This window comes from Mobula hypostoma, chromosome 1 (assembly GCF_963921235.1).
Source record: "Mobula hypostoma chromosome 1, sMobHyp1.1, whole genome shotgun sequence".
NCBI classification, from domain to species: domain Eukaryota; kingdom Metazoa; phylum Chordata; class Chondrichthyes; order Myliobatiformes; family Myliobatidae; genus Mobula; species Mobula hypostoma.
The window spans coordinates 93,798,045-93,815,720 of NC_086097.1; the positions used below are offsets into that span (position 1 = coordinate 93,798,045).

General features: G+C 43.3%; 1 protein-coding gene across 3 annotated transcripts in view; it reads left to right on the forward strand.

The window, feature by feature from the left end:
- mapkbp1 (mitogen-activated protein kinase binding protein 1) overlaps window positions 1-17,676 on the forward strand; it is a 262,295-nt gene that overhangs the window by 188,462 nt on the left and 56,157 nt on the right. For all 3 annotated transcript variants that reach the window (XM_063052886.1, XM_063052893.1, XM_063052901.1), the window contains 4 exons: window positions 1,107-1,198; window positions 3,977-4,102; window positions 6,251-6,321; window positions 16,656-16,777. In XM_063052886.1, coding sequence (XP_062908956.1) covers window positions 1,107-1,198; window positions 3,977-4,102; window positions 6,251-6,321; window positions 16,656-16,777 — 411 coding nt within the window. The remainder of the gene's footprint in view (window positions 1-1,106; window positions 1,199-3,976; window positions 4,103-6,250; window positions 6,322-16,655; window positions 16,778-17,676) is intronic.

Below are 17,676 nucleotides of genomic sequence, written 5' to 3' on the forward strand. Positions count from 1 at the left end.
ATCCCCTCTTGTTCTTCTACACTCCAGTGAATACTGGCCCTAAGCCATCAAATGTTCCTCATATGTTAACCTTTTCATTCCTGGAATCATTCTCCTGAATCTCCTCCGGACCTTCTCCAATGCCAGCACATCTTTTCTTAGATAAGGGGCTCAAAACTGCTCACAATACTCCCAAGTGCGGTCTGACCAATGCTTTATAAAGCCTCATTAATGCTCAGGGGGAAAGACAGCATCCCCTCAGACCCTGAGTTGAAGCATCAAAACTCTCGCAGGGATTGAATACGTCAGGGTGCTCAGTAGCCCATGACAACCCTGAAGGAAACTCCCGAATGGCGAGGAAGTAGAAACCAGAGCATTGAGGGAGAATCGTTAGGCTGGTCAGAAAAGAACACTATAAAAATACAAAGCAAAATAAAAATTATGAGAAGACTTCAAAAGCCCAAAATCAGAAATACAGTAAGAGCAGATGATTTGGAAATGCTCAGCAGGTCAGGCAGCATCTGATGAGTTGGAAAATTAATGTCTCAGCTAGATGACTTTCCATCAGGATTGAGGCCTTAAATGAAAAGGGGATGGACCAATTCCAGATACCCAGTGATATTCCTGATTACTGGATTTTAACTAATTACTTGCAACACTCTTTTCATTCAGCTTTTTTTCTTGATGTTGCACAGTACAGTAACACAAACTTTCTAACAAACCCATTAGGTTTCAAAGGAACATGGCATACAGAAATAGGAGATCTTCTAGAGAGCATGGGAACAGAGCACTGATGAGACAACTGCAAGGGATCGGGATTTTTGAGCAATTAGGTTATTTACTGAAGGGTTACATCAGAATGAAGATGTAACACCAAAGGAGCCCAAGGCTGAAGTGGAGTCAGAGTGGAATTAGAGAAAGTGCGGAAGGACCTTGAAAGGGCTCAGGATCCATCACAATCTCCATAGAAGTTTTGCCATGAGTTGTCAGTGGTCAGGCAGACAGCCAAAATTGGGGAGTGGTTGACTGACATGTTTACCTTGATTGTCAACATCCAGTCATCCATCCATTCATGGTGGTGCGGTTTGGGATTGATTGACCTACTGGTGTTGCCTTGTGTCTGACAGGATCCATGATCTCCAGCTGCTCAGAGAGCTCCTTCAGGTTGAGGCCCACGACTCCGAGATCCTGTGCCTCGAGTATTCCAAGCCAGAAACCGGTGAGAACCTTTTGAGGGCTCCATGTTGTCTCACCGTCCGTGCTCATTCAGCTTGCGGCGAGGCTGATGGCTTCCTGTGCTCAGCAAATGTGAGATCATTTGAAAAGTGCTGCCAGACATCTAACTCAAAGCTGTCCCTCTCTTCCTTCACCCCTTGTATTTCAGTGGGCACGGTCTGTGAGCAGTGTCCAGGTCTCCCCATAACCTCCTACCCTTCATCAGCATCTCCCTCGTTAGTTCAAAGTTCATTTATGTCACCATATACAACCCTGAGGTTCATTTTCCTGCACGCATACTCAAAACATCCTTAATTGAATAATAACCATAATAGAATCAATGAAGAACTGCACTAACTTGGGCGTTCGCCAGTGTGTAAAACACAACAAGTTGTACAACTACAAAAAGAAAGAAGTAATAATAATAATAAATAAATATGCAAGGAATATCAAGAACATGAGATGAAGAGTTGTTGAAAATGAGCCCATCATTTGTGGGAACATTTCAATGATGGGGCAAGTGAAGTTATCCACTGATGGTTGAGGGGTAATGACTGTCCCTGAACCTGGTGGTATGAGCCCTGAGGCTCCTGGACCTTCTTCCTGATGGCAGCAATGAGGAGGGATGCGCGGTGGGGGTGCCTGATGATGCATGCTGCTTTCCTGCGACAATGCGTCCTTGGGGCGACAAGTCCTGGTTCAGCTTTGGATTTTGGTACTTCCCTGGTTGGAGTTGATGTACATCTGGCAGCCAGAACCCAAAGAACTGGAATTGTCTCCCTAAATGTCAACATCACTCCTCCTTTCACTTCTAGAAGACTCGCTTGTTGGTTTTCAATCACCTTGCGTAATATTATTTTATTGGCTGTCCTTTGATTTTTGTTTGGTAACTCTCCAATGAACTACCTTGCAATGAAAAAGGATCCATTTCTTTCCTGGTATATATGACAAATAAACTCTTCTCGGGCTTCCAGCCAGGTTCAGTTATCGATTATAGCCAAGGTTTTGATGACAGACTTCACCATCTGCATCAGGGATGATGCCTGGACATGTCTAGTCCGGTGGTATTTATACCCCTGTCATCCGTTCCTTCTGATTGGTTAGTTCTCATCCAGTCAGGTTTCCGCTGTCTCACCTTGTTTACAATCAAATTCCACTTCTTACCTAGAGCAAGACCTTTATCTTTGCTCAAATTCTTTTCTTCTTCTAGTTTTATTTCAACGACTTCCTTCACCAGGTGGCCCCAAAAGCCATTGGTGCGGTGCAGTAGTTTTGTACCGTCAAAGTCAATCCTAGGGCATTGCGAATGCAATGTTCTGCTACCGCCGATTTCTCCAGGTAACCCAAACGGATACACCTCCTGTGCTCCTTGAAGTTCGTTTCCACCGTGCATTTCATCTGGCCAATATATGCTGCTTCGCATTCACAGGGGATCCTGTAAACGCCAGCCGTCCTGACTCCCGGGTCGTTTTTGACCCACGTAAGCTGCGACTTGAGCTTTCTTACAGGTTTCTGGACCTGGAGAGTCTCCCCGAGGAAATAAGACGATTATGCACGATGTTCCTACAGAATGGCCACAAGGTGAAGGAAATCAATGGGCCAATGAAAAAAACAGGAACACTAACAACAAGGAGGAACTCATCGCTACCACCTGTCTTCCCTATATTCCACAGTTCCTGGAAGGATTGCCAGGATCCTGAAGAAATGCCGGATTAATACCATTCACAAACCTGTAAGGAAGCTCAAATCACAGCTTATGCGGGTCAACTATCCACAAAACAAGGCTCAAAGCAAAGACAAAAGTCTTGCTCTAAGTAAGAACTGGAATTCGATTGTAAACAAGGTGGGACGGCAGAAACCTGATTGGATGAGGACTAACCAATCAGGAGGGACGGACGATGGGGATATAAGTACCACCGGACTAGACATGCCCAGGCATTATCCCTGATTTTGTCTTCGAAACTTCAGTTAAAGTTGATACCTGTACCCGGCTGGAAGCCTGAGAAGAGTTTATTCATTATCTTGTAAGGTGTTAAACCATCGTCATGCTTCTGCCAACTTTCAGATCAATGCTATTAATCCACTCCCCATTCCTTTATTTTTTCCCTGTAACTCATTCCCTCTTGCAATCCCATCAACTCTACCTGATCCTCCTGCCTCATTCCTACATAAGGGGTATCTTGCAGTTGATAATTGACTGTTGTCCATGGATAAGGGTGGTGTAACTGCTACCTCACAGCCCCAGTGATGCAGGTTCAACCCAATGGGTTTCAAAAGAGTCCGGGGAACAGGCATTTCCAATCATCATACTAATCCTCCTCATCGGCCGTCCTCCTTCAGACCTACACACTAGGGACAACTTACAGTGTGCAGTTAACCTACTGATCTGCACACTGCTGGGAGGTGGGAGAAAACCAGAGTACCCGGGGAAAGCCATAGGGAGAATGAGCTCTGGGACCATCGGGCACCGCAGGGGATTAGTGTCATCATTGATAGAGATGGAAACATTTTAGTTCAATGTCACTTGTCTAGTAGTTGTGTTAGTCACTGGTTTTGTATATATTGCAGCACTGAATTCGTAATAAGGATATTTTGTTTTAAAAAAAAGGAGAATGTGCGAGTTCCAGGATTGACCTGGATCTCTGAGACAGCAGCTCTATTCGCCGTGTCCCTTCACCACATTGGAGATTGGCTCTGTTGGGCGTGTTCCCCACCCAGGCCCCTACCATTCCTGTCATCTGTACCTGATCATGCTTTCGCCTCTTTCCTTGTCCACCGGCAGGCATGAAATTGCTGGCATCTGCCAGCCGGGATCGACTGATCCACGTCCTGGATGCGGAAAATGACTACACCTTGCTGCAGACCTTGGACGAACATTCCTCCTCCATCACGGCGGTCAAGTTTACAGGTACCCGTGTGTGTTCACACTCTTCTTGCTTGGTGTCTGGTGGTGCCTCGCCTTTCGTCCCACTTCTTCCCAGACTAGTAACTAAGATGCCCCAGCAGAACGGTGGGATTTGATTGCAGAAATGCAGGCAAGGTCAGTGCAGGGTTCCACAGAGATCAACTTGGCTAATGGTGAGTGGGGCAAAGCACAAACTAATAGAAGGCCTGCTCCCTCAGGTGGAAGGGTGACATTGTTTGGGATTTAGTTAGCAGCAGTGTTCAACTCTAATGCTTAACGTCTAAGGTCCCTGCCTGGAAACTAGTTCTTGCTGCCAAGGAAGAAAGCGATACTGCAGGCTTACCAGTTGATAAGGAGCTGCAGGGTTGTCAACTGGCATTAGAGGTGCACGTTATGAGGGAAGGGTGGGGAAATCCAGGAGTCAAAGTTAGTTCTGGTTTGCATGTGCTCAATGGACACTGTAGTAGCCTAAACACCTTTGATCCCGTAGGCTCATAGAGTAACACAGCACAGTACAGGCCTCTTGTCCTATTGAGCCCATGGCAACAATCATGCCACCCAACAAGTCCCAATTACCTGTGTTTGGCCCATATCCCTCTAAACCCTACTCCTCCATGTACCTATCCACGTGTTTCTTAAATGTACCTGCCTCAGCCACTTTCCCTGGCACCATCTTTTGATATCCAGTCCCACTGAATTAGCGGAAGCGAATTTCAGAGGCTTGATGTATACGTAGCAAAGTTATGGTCATACCCCGGTATCTCACTGAGAGGTAGGACTTCTGCAGGCAGGGCTGGCAGTGGGGGTGGGGGGGGTGCAAGAACCAAGCGATCAAAGCTGTGATGGAAGCACGTACAGCGTTTTAACATGTACACCAGCAGCACGCGGTGCAGCTCCTAGACCCGCGATCAACCCTGGGTTGAACTTGCGCGTTCTCCCGGTGACTCCCTGGACTTCCAATTTCCTCCCACATCCCAAAGGTGTGCTGGCTGCCAGGTTAATTGGCCTCTATAAATTGTCCATAATGTGTAGGTAAGAGGTTGAATCCTGGTGGGGGGAGTGGGGGAGGTGTTGATGGGAAATTGTCCATAATGTGCAGGTGAGTGGTTGACCCCTGGGGGGAGTGGAGTGGGGGAGGTGTTGATGGGAAATTGTCCGTAATGTGTAGGTGAGAGGTTGAATCCTGGTGGGGGGAGTGGGGGAAGTGTTGATGGGAAATTGTCTGGAATGTGTGGGTGAGTGGTTGAATCCCATTGTTGGGGGAGGGAATGATGGGAATGGTGAGAGACTGAAACGAGATTGATGTAGAATTACTATAAATGGGTATTTGGTGGCTGGTGCAGATTCCGTAGGCCAAGGAGCCAATTTCAGTGCTTTTTGACTGACTTCCTACATTCAGCTGAACTAGTCAGAATCATATTGTTATTTAATGTTCTTTATCAATGTCACTCGAGGGAATTTAACGGAGACTTCATCTTGTTCAGCTTCAGTCCTGTCCACATGTTGGCTCCCACCTTGATTTGACAGACTTATTTTCAAATCTCTCAAAGGCCCTTCCTATTTCTAAAACTTCTTTCCCCAGTAAAATTGAGTTTATGGGAATGTTCAGTGAGACCCATTGGAAAATGTCAGCAGGTCGGGAAGCATCTGTGGAAAGGAAAACAGTTAATGTTTCCAGTCAAAGACCTTTCATCAGGTATTCTTACTCTGACTTCCAGTCCTGATGAAGGGTCTCGGCCCAAAGTGTTGACTGTTTATTCTTTTCCCTAGATACTGCCTGGCCTGCTGAGTTCCTCCAGCATTTTGTGTGCGTTGCTTGGATTTCCAGCATCTGCAGATTTTCTCTTGTTTGTGCTTCGTCAGATATGAACTCTTTTTTTCTCTTTCCACATTTCTGCCTGACCTGCTGAACACCTCTGGCCTTTTCTGCTTCTTATTTCAGACTTACAGCAGTTTGATTTTCTTTAAGACCAGTCATTTGTTTGGGGTTAAGTGAGAAATTGTCCCAAAGTAGATGGTTTTAAGAAGTCTGAAATGACGTGTCTGCATTTTGTTGGAGTCTCTCTTCCGCTTCTGTGAAACTGGGAACACGGGTCCCAGCCAATCGCAGGTTACCATGGTAATCCAGTCACCTTCTGTTCTTCTTCGCAGCTAATGGAGGAAGTGTCAGGATGATCACCTGTGGTGCAGACAAGAGCATTTACTTCCGGACCGCACAGCAGGTAATAGACAGGCCATGCGTTTGTACGAATACATAGTTAGTTACAGGCTGGAGCTCCATCCATGGGCTCAATGTTTGTAAAATAATCAATACCCAGGGCGCCAGGGAAAGTCTGGGATCTAATTCAGTTTCAATATATGTAAAATAATTAGAGTTGCAAATTAAATCTAATCTAGAAAATATGGAATTACCAATAGGCTGAGAGTGACTTACAGATTGGAGTCTGGCCCCGAAGTTAAATATACACAATATACACACTATAATAATACATAGGATTTAGTCAGAGGCTGGAATCCATTCACCATGTTCAGTATAATCAGAACCCTCCCCGGCAGTGAGTTAAAGACTGGACTTTACTCAAGGGGAGTTCAGTTTGTTCATCTATCAGGTGCCAGAGTGAACTGTCTGTTGGAACCCAGCACAGAGGGTTGTGATGGTGGAAGGGCTGATAGGTATTGGTGTTCTGACATATTTCCAGAGTACAGTACTGTGCAAAACTCTTAGGCACATAAATATTACCAGGGTGCCCAAGACTTTCACTCAGTACAGTACTTGTCAGTGTGAGTTTATCAATCTGCTGGGCACAGAAGATGTTGGGAAGGGTGAGGGGGGACCACTGCAGGAGGGGAGTGAGACAGGTAGCAGAGACCAAATGCCTCCCGGTGGGGGAGTTGGGGATGGGGGGTGGTGGTGCAGTTGCAGTCACTCAGAACCCCGGCACACCAGGCAATGTCATTCGATTCTAAACAATTAGTTTACTCATCGCTACAGAATGTCTCTTTGTTGCTTCCCACTCCCTTCCATTTCACTTCCCCTTTTCACAACCTTGATTCCCCTCTCCCTGGCCCCTTGTCACTCTCAGTCCACATCTGAGACCCATGAAATTTGGTTTAATTGCTGTAGCAGTACAGTGAAATACATAAAATTACTGCAGTACTATGCGTAAGTCTCAGCACCCAAGCTACATATATGGGCCTCAGACTTTAACACAGTACTGGAGGTAAGGAGGAGCTTTAACCTGTATAAATAATAAATAATAAAGGCACCTGTTAGTCTTGTGAGACCATGGATCTGCACCTGGAAAGTCTTCACTCTGCAGGGTGCAGGCCTGGGCAAGGTTGCATGGAAGACCGGTAGTTGCCCATGCTGCAGGTCTCCTCTCTCCACGACACCGATGTTGTCCAAGGGAAGGGCAAGGTCCAATACAGCTTGGCACCAGTGTCGTCGCAGAGCACTGTGTGGTTAAGTGCCTTTCTCAAGGATACAACACGCTGCCTTGGCTGGGGTTCGAACTCACGACCTTCAGATCGCTAATGGTATGCCTTAACCACTTGGCCATGTGCTCACATAGACAAGCAAAATGGGCAATTGGATACAAATCAAAATTCAACAGTAAATGTGGTTTGTTTCCATTTACTTGTTGATGGAGAAACCACTGTGTTTATTAAATGATGGAGTACAACCCTGTGCTTATTTGATGATAGAGTACACCCCTGTATTTATTTGATGATGGGCTACGTCCCTGTCCTTATTTAATGATGGAGTACATTTGTGTACTTATTTGATGATGCAGTTCACCCCTGTGTTTATTTGATGATGGAGTATATCCCTGTGTTTATTTGATGATGGAGTATGAGTCTGTATTTATTTGATGATGCAGTACATCGCTGTGTTTATTTGATGATGCAGTACACCCCTGCGTGTATTTGATGACAGAGTATGTCCCTGTGTTTATTTGATAATTGAGTATGTCCCTGTGGGTATTTGATGATTGAGTATGTCTCTTTCTTTATTTGATGATGGAGTACGTAACTGTGTTTATTTGTGGATGGAGTCACCCCTGGGTTTATTTGATGATGGAGTACATCCGTGTGTTTATTTGATGATGGATTACGTCCCTGTATTTATTTGATGATGCAGTACATCCCTGTGTTTATTTGATGATGCAGTACACCCTGTGTGTATTTGATGATAGAGTATGTCCCTTTGTATATTTGATGATGGAGTACACCCATTTTTATTCGATGATGGAGTACATCCCTCTGTTTATTTCGTGATGGAGTATGTTGCTGTGTTTATTTGATGATGAATTACTTCCCTTTCTTTATTTCATGATGGTGTACATCTCTAGGTCTATTTGATTGGGGAGTACCTCCGTGTGTTTATTTGATGATGGAGTACACCCCTATATTTATTGACGGAGTACATCCCTGTATTTATTTGATGATGGAATACATCCCTGTGTTTATTTGATGATGGAGTACACCCCTGTGTTTATTTGATAATGGAGAATGTTCCTGTATTTATTTGATGATGCAATACATTGCTGTGTTTATGTGATGATGCAGTACACTCATATGTATTTGATGATAGAGTATGTCCCTGTGTTTATTTGATAATTAATTACGTTCCTGTGGGTACTTGATGATTGACTATGTCTCTTTGTTTATTTGATGATGGTGTACGTCACTGTGTTTATTTGTTGATGGAGTCACCCCTGTTTTTATTTGATGATGGAGTACGTCCCTGTGATTATTTGATGATGGAGTACATCCGTGTGTTTATTTGCTGATGGAGTACATCCCTTTCTTCTTTTCATGATGGTTTACGTTCTTGTATACATTTGATTGTGGAGTACTTCCTTGTGTTTATATGATGATGGAGTATGTTCCTGTATTTATTTGATGATGCAGTACTTCCCTGTGTGCATTTGATGATAGAATATGTCCCTGTGGGTATTTGATGACTGAGTATGTCTCTTTGTTTATTTAGTGATGGAGTATGCCCCAGAGTTTATTTGATGATAGGGACACCCCTGTGTTTATTTATGATGGATTGCCTCCCTCCATTGATTTGATGATGGGTACACCACTGTGTTTATTTGATGATGGAGTACACCCCTGTGTTTATTTGTTGCTGGAGTCACCCCTGGGTTTATTTGATGATGGAGTATGTCCCTTTATATATTTGATGATGGAGTACACCTGTTTTTATTTAATGATGGAGTACATCCCTCTTGTTTATTTCATGATGGAATACGTCACTGTGTTTATTTGATGATGGAGTACATCCCTTTATTTATTTCACGATGATGAACATTCCTGTGTCTATTTGATGGGGAGTACCTCCATGTGTTCATTTGACAATGGAGTACGTCCCTGTGTTTTATTTGGAGAACAGCCCTGTGCTTACTTAATGAGGAAGAACACCCCTGTGTTTATTTGATGATAGGGTGTGTCCCTGAGTGTATTCGATGATGGAGAACCTTGGTGTGTTTATTTTATGATGGACTACGTTCCTGTATTTATTTGTTGATGGAGTTACTCCTGTGTTTAACTGATGATGAAATACACCCCTGTCTTTATTTGGTGATGGGTATGTCCCTGAGTATATTTGATGATGGAGCACCTTGGTGTGTTTATTTTATGATGGATTACGTCCCTGTGTTTATTTGATGATAGAGTACACCCTGTGTTTACTTGACGATGGAATATGTCCCTGTGTATATTTGGTGATGAAGTACCTTCCTGTGTTTATTTGATGATGGAGTACACCCCTGTGTTTATTTCATGATGGAGTACCTCCCTTTGTATATTTGATGATGATGTACGTCCCTGTGTTTATTTGCTGATGGGGAATGTCCCTGTGTTTATTTGATGATTGAGCACATCCCTGTGTTCATTTAATGATGGAGTATGTCCCTGAGTGTATTCGATGATGGAGCACCTCGGTGTGTTTATTTTATGATGGATTACGTCCCTGTGCTTATCTGTTGATGGAGTCACTCCTGTCTTTATTTGATGGAGTACACCCTGTGTTTATTTGATGATGGTGTACATCCCTGTGTATATTTGATGTACCTTCTTGTGTTTATTTGATGATGGAGTAGATACTTGTGTATATTTGATGGATGGAGTACCTCCCTGTGTTTATTTGATGATGGAGTACATTCCTGTGTGCATTTGATGATGGAATACTTTGGTATGTTTATTTTATGATGGATTACATCCCTGTGTTTATTTGTTAATGGAGTCACTCCTGTGTTTAATTGATGATGTAGTACACTCCTGTCTTTATTTGATGATGGTGTACATCACTGTGTTTATTTCATGATGGTGTACGTCCCTGTGTCTATTTGATTGGGGAGTACCTCCATGTTTTTATCTGATGATGGAGTACACCCCTATATTTATTTGATGGTGGAGTACATCCCTGTGTTTATATGGTGATGGAGTACATCCGTGTGTTTATTTGATAATGGAGTATGTCCCTGTGTTTATCCGATGATTGTGTATATTCCAGTGTTTATATGACGAGGCGAACACCCCTGTGTATATTTGATGAGGGAGTAGATTTCTGTGGTTATTTGATGATGAAGTACACCCCTGTTTTTTTTTGATGATGTTGATCCCTATGTATATTTGATGTTGGAGTACGTCCCTGTGTAATTTGATGATGAAGTATCTTCCTGTGTTTATTTGTTGATGGAGTACATTCCTGTGTTTATTTGATGATGGAGTACATTGCTGTGTTTATTTCATGATGGAGTTCATCCCAGTGTTTATCTGGTGATGGAGCATGTCCCTGTGTTTATTTCATGATGGAGTACATCCATGTGTTTATTTTATGATGCAGTATACCCGTGTATTTATTTGATGATGGAGTATGTACACGTGTTTAATTCATGATCAAATACGTCCCTGTGTTTATTTGATGATAGAGTACACCGCTGTGTTTATTTGATGATGGAGTATGTCCCTGAATTTATTTTATGATGGACTACACCCCTGAGTTTATTTGATGATGGAGTACCTCCCCTTGTAAAATTGATGATGGAGTACGTGCTTCTGTTTATTTGATGATGGAGTAGGCTCCTGTGTTTATTTGATGATTGAGTACATCCCTCTGTTTATCTTGTGATGGAGTACGTCCCTGTGTTTATTTGTTGATAGGGTCACCTCTGTGCTTATTTGATGATGGAGTATGTCCCTGTGATTATTTGATGACATCCATGTGTTTATTTGATGATGCAGTACATCACTGTGTTTATATGTTGATGGAGTACATCCCTTTGATTTTTTTCATGATGGTTTATGTTCTTGTGTACATTTGATTGTGGAGTACCTTCTTGTGTTTATTTGATGATGGAATATATCCCTGTATTTATTTGATAATGCAGTATGCTCCAGTATTTATTTGATGATGGAGTATATCCCTGTGTTTATTTCACGATGGAGTTCATCCCTGTGTTTATCTGATGATGGAGTTCATCCCTGTGTTTGTCAGATGATGCAGTACATCCCTGTGTTTATTTGATGATGCAGTACCCCACTGTGTTTACTTGATGGTTGAGTATGTCCCTGTGTTTATTTGATGAGAGAGTACGTCGCTTTTTTATTTGATGATGGAGTACGTCCCTGAATTAATTTAATGATGGGAACACCCCTATGTTTATTTAAGATGGATTATGCCCCTCCATTTGTTTGATGATGGGTACACCCCTGTGTTTATTTGATGGTGGAGCACACGCCTATGTACATCTGATGATGCAGTACACCTGTGTTTATTTGATGATGGAGTACACCCCTCTCTTTATTTCACGATGGAGTACATCACTGTGTTTATTTGTTGATGGAGTACATCCCTGTATTTATTTGATGATGGGCTACGCCCCTGTGTTTTTTTTATGTTGGAGTATGTCCCTTTGTTTATTTAATGATGGAGTACAATGCTATGTTTCTTTCATGATGCAGTACACCCCTGTGTTTGATTCATGATCGAGTATATCCTTGTATTTATTTGATGATGGAGTACATCCCTTTGTTTTTTTCATGATGGTTTATGTTCTTGTGTATATTTGATTGTGGAGTACCTCCTTGTGTTTATTTGATGATGGAGTACTACCCTGTGTTTAGTTGATGATGGAGTACCTCCCTTTGTGTATTTGATGATGGAGTATGCCCCTGTGTTTATCTGACGATTGGTTCATCCCTCTGTTTATTTCATGATGGAAATTCGTTGCTGTGTTTATTTGTTGAGGGAGTTGTGTCTGTGTTTATTTGATTTTGGAGTGTGTCTTTGTGTTTATTTGATGATGCACTCCACCCCTGAGTACGCCCTTCATTTATTTGATGAAAGTGTACACCCCTATGTTTATTTAATGATAGAGTACTCCCCTGTGTTTATTTGATGATGGAGTACACCCGTGTTTATATGATACTGATGTACACCTGTATTTGGGAGGTAACGTGTCAGGGGATATATTGTGACCAAGCAACACTGATATCATTCCTTGTTGAACTGCCGTCCAGTGTGGTGGAATGGCTGCCTGCTTTGCCACCCATAAAGCTTTGATCCAAAACTAAACTCTTTTTTTCTTGACCTGTTCCCAAGTGGACAGCCCTGCCCCTGATACTCAACGCTGTCCATTACTGCGTTGCATCTAATGTTTGCAGCTCATTTGCATTTTTAAATAAATCAAATCAAAGTACATTCATTATCAAAGAATGTATAAATTACCAGACAACGAGGTGACCCGTTGGGGCACCCTTTGAGAGAAGGGTAGTACAGTCTGATGTGACCAGAATGTACATTAAATTTTCCTGAATGCTATTGGTATTGCTCTGCTTTGGAAACTAAAGTAGAAAACCTCAGTTTATTAAAGAAGAACGACGCATAGCAAAGCAAATATAGCTCCTCCTCTTTTAACGAAGGACACTTTGATGGCATCATTTCTTGTTTATCTGCTGCCCTTGTGTCTCTCGATGTCATTCTGGAGACGTGCAGTCCTTTCATCCCCTGTCTCTTCATCTCTTCTGCTGTTTGTTGTTTGTCTCTGATCCTGGAGCTGTGCATGCCTCTCCTCCTCTGTCTCTTCTTCTCTCATCTTTTTCTGTCCTGACTCTTTCATCCTGGAGTCGTGCGTCCCTGGCCTCATCCGATTCTTGTTCTCTCCCTCCCCTTGCCACTTCCTGACGACGTTTGGCATCATTCTTGACCATAATGTCCCCCTTCCCTTTCCACACGGCATAATTAGGCTGACCATTTTTTTTTACCCTAATGCTGAATAGAAGATACGAAGCACTAACACCAAAGGATGCTGATTATTCTTGATGATGTGGTTGGTGCTCTCCTCAATGGACGTGATATAGTCACCGCTGTCCTTTGACTGCAGCAAAGGGTTTTATGGGTGTCTCGAAGTACGTCATTACAATAAGATTTAATTATCTCTTATTGATGGGTGGCAGTTAGATATGTCCCAATCCTGCACATGCTGATGGTGATTAGCAGAATGTGACCCCTCGAAATAGAGAGCTGCTTGGCCCTTTTGCTCCACTAGGTTTCACTGCTGAGGCTGGCCGTGCGCATACGTCAGGCTGTCGCGTCCCAATTTCCATGATGGCCGATCGGGTCGCGGGTGAAAACCAACCTGTTGATTTTTGGCGGATGAGCAATTTTATACGAATATATAACCTGGAACTTTGACTGCATTCTGTAAGTTAGCGCATTTTAATTCGATTTAGCCAAAAAAAGTGCCGCTGTAATGCTCTGTTTGTGCTAATTGGAGGTCACAAACAGACAGACAGAGCATGAGAGTTTTAGTAGTATAGAGATACAACTTTGAAATTTGTCTGTTTACAGGCAGTTGCAAAGTCAGAAACCCCAAAGAACCTAATTAAAATAAAAGTAAAGGCCAACTCCCAAAGCGCACAGCCTAAGAGAATAAAACACAAATCATGCAAACAACAGAAGCGAGCAACAACAGCAGCATTCCGAACCAAATTGAGATCCAAATCCCCGGAACAGCCCAGAGTAGGCCCAAAGCCTCGGTCTCAGTTCACCGTATTCGTGGGGCAAATCGTCACAAAGTCCGCAGACATTCTTTTGGTCCTTGTCTTCAAGATCATATTCATTCCCTGCTGCATAGCACGAGTGAGCTACATCTCCTGCCTTCTTCTCTCCTTGTATGTTAATGCTTTCTTCATTTGTTTAGGCTGTGATTTGAGCTTCTGTCTGGATAGCACCATTAAATTTTGTAGTGTCTTACACAGTTTAAATTCTCCTTTTGCTAATGAATACATCCAATATTCTCTGTGCACACAGAGTATTGCTTTGCCTAGATTTTCAGTGGGAACTGGAAGACAGCTGCACAAAGATATGTGGCATGCAGGAGCCAATGACATGTATTTTGAACCCCTGAGTTTGCTCTGTTTTATCAGGCTCTAGGAATCACTGGCCTCACTTCCTTCTGGATTATCAATGGTGGTTAATCAGCCTGAGTCAGCCACACCACCCAGTGAAGCTACATCCACCTACTCCGTCTCTTGGTGAATAGTCTCCCCACTCATGCTCAGGTTAAAATGACCGAGTAGAACCCAAACCTCAAGGCTCATATTCAGCATGTGTCCCAGTATTTACCACAAATGTAAACAATGCTTCTCACAATTCCCCATAGATTATAGCAAATAGAAATATACTCAGAACAACCTTAATTTATGCTAAACACGAGTAAGTCTGCAGATGCTGGAAATACAAAGCCGAGGTTAGCTCACTGCCTTTTGTGTTTTGAAAGGCAGAATAAAACCACCAGGGTAAATCCTGCAGCATCTAGTGACCCTGTGATCTCTGGCTTGGAGGCCAATGTTAGAACATCTTTCAAGAGGGTGAACCCTTGCAAGGCATCATGCCCTGATGGTGTACCTGGTAGGGCACTGAAAACCTGTGCCAACCAGCTGGCAGGCATGTCCAGGGACAATTTCACCCTCTCACTGTTGCAGTCGGAGCTTCCCACCTGCTTCAGAAGGGTGGCAATCATACCGGTGCCCAAGAAGAGCAGGGTGAGCAGCCTCAATGACTGTCACCCAGTTGCACTCACATCGACTGTGATGTAGTGCTTTGAGAGGTTGTTCATGGCCAGAATCAACTCCTGCCTAAGCAGAGACCTGGACCCACTGTTATTTCCCTATCGCCACAACAGTTCTACAGCAGACGCAATCTCACTGGCTCTCCACTCAGCCTTGGATCATCCGGAGAACAGTAATACCTTCATCAGGATGCTGTTTACTGATTACAGCTCAGGGATCAACTCCACCATACCCTCTGTACAAATCCACAAGCCTCCAAACCTGGGCCTCTGTTTCTCCCCCTGCAACTGGATCCTTGACTTCCTCACCAGGAGACCACAGTCAATGCGAATCAGAAATAACATCTCCTCCTCGCTCGCAATCAACGCTGTCACGCTTACCCACTGCTTTACTCTCTCTACATCCCTGAGTGTGTGGCTAACCACAGCTCTAACACCAGCTATAAAATAGTTGATGAAACAACTATTGTTAACAGAATTTCATATGGTGACAAGGAGGTGTACAGGACTGAGATAGAGGAGCTGATTGAGTGGTGTCACAACAACAACCTTGCATTCAATGTCAGACCAAGGAATTGGTTGTGGACTTCAGGAAGGGAAAGTTGAGGGAACACAGACCAGTCCTCTTCAAGGGATCAGTAGTGGAAATGGAGAGCAGTATTAAGTTCCTGGGTGTCAAAATCCCTGAGGGTCCATCCTGGGTCCAACATATTGATGCAGTTACAAAGAAGGCACGACAGTGGCTATATTTCATTAGGGGTTTGAGGAGAATTGGTATGTCACAAAAGACACTCATAAATCTCTACAGATGTTCTGTGCAAAGGTTCAGAAAAAGCTGCAGAAAGTTGCAGACCCAGCCAGCTCCATCATGGGCACTAGCCTCCCGTACATCCAGGATACCTTCAAAAGGTGATGCCTCAGAAAGGTGGTACCCATCATTAAGGACCCCCTTCACCCAGGACATGCCCTCTTCTCATTGCTACCATTAAGAAGGAACTCACAGAAGCCTGAGGACACACACTCAATGTTTCAGGAACAGCTTCTTCCCCTCCGCCATCAGATTTCTGAATGGACATTGAACCCATGAACACTACCTCACTATTATCTATAGTTTCCCTCTCTTTTGTACTACTTATTTATTTTTATATGTACTTCTTATTGAAATTTATAGTTTATATTATTATATATTATATTGTACTGCTGCCACATACAACAAATTTGACGATATTGAATTGAATTGACTTTATTTCTTACATCCTTCAAATACATGAGGAGTAAAAGTATTTATGTTAGGTCTCCGTTCAAATGTGCAATGTTCCATCATAGTAATTTATAGTAAATATTATATGCTGGTGATGTTAAGTCTGATTCTGATTGTGAAGAGTTCTCTCGGACTGATATTGTACTCTGTAGATGTTGCCTTGTAGGTGCCCTGTAGGCTGGAGATAACTGATTGTTTTCATTCCTAACAGTCTAGTGAAGGCATTCAGTTTACCCGAACTCATCACGTAGTTCGAAAGACAACATTGTATGACATGGATGTGGATTCCACGCGGAAGTACGCTGCTGTTGGGTGCCAGGACAGGAGCATTCGGTGAGTTGGATCCAGCTGTTATGATCAGCTTCAGGTTCATGCAAGAAAACCTCATACAGCTCCTGCAGTAGGGGCCATTACACAGAGCTACTCCTTGTCCCCTCTACCTCGAGGTGAAGAATTACTTTTTTAATTGGTTTAGTGAGCTCCAAGGACATTGATGAAGCCCAGGTGGGGCAGGAGATACTAGCTCAGTGAGTGGGTAGCTGGTACTCTCCTTCCACCACTTCAGCAGGGCTTCTGTGTGCTCCCAGTGCACAGGCTCGAGACTCTTAGTGCTAGTGCCAGTCTGAATGATTCCTTCCACTTTGGACCACCATAGCCAAAGTGGTATTTCCTTGACACTGTTCCTTTGCTATCCTGGTCTTCTATTCTCATGATGGAGATACAGTAATTGTTTCAGAATCTGGTCTTGGGAATTTCAAAGTTCAAAGTAAATTTATTATCAAAATATATCCATGTCACCATATGCAACCCTGAGATTCCTCTTCTTGCGGGCAATCACAGTAGATACAAGAAAAGCAATAGAGTCTGTGAGAGACCACATCCAGCAGGGTGGACAACAGTCAACGTGCAAAAAAAAAACAATTGTGCAAATACACAAAGAAAGAGAAAAAAATTATAATCGTAATAATAAATAAATGAGCAATAAATACCAAGAACGTGAGATGAAAAGTTGTGGAAAGTGGGTTCATCAGTTGTGGGAATGATTCAGTGATGGGGCAAGTGAAGTTGAGTGAAGTTATCCCCTCTGGTTCAAGAGCCTGATGGTTGAGGGGTAATGACTGTTCCTGAACCTGGTGGTGTGAGTCCTGAGGCTCCTGTACCTCCTTCCTGGTGGCAGCAGTGAGAAGAGAGCATGTCCTGGGTGGTAGGGAAGGCTTTACCCATCATGCACT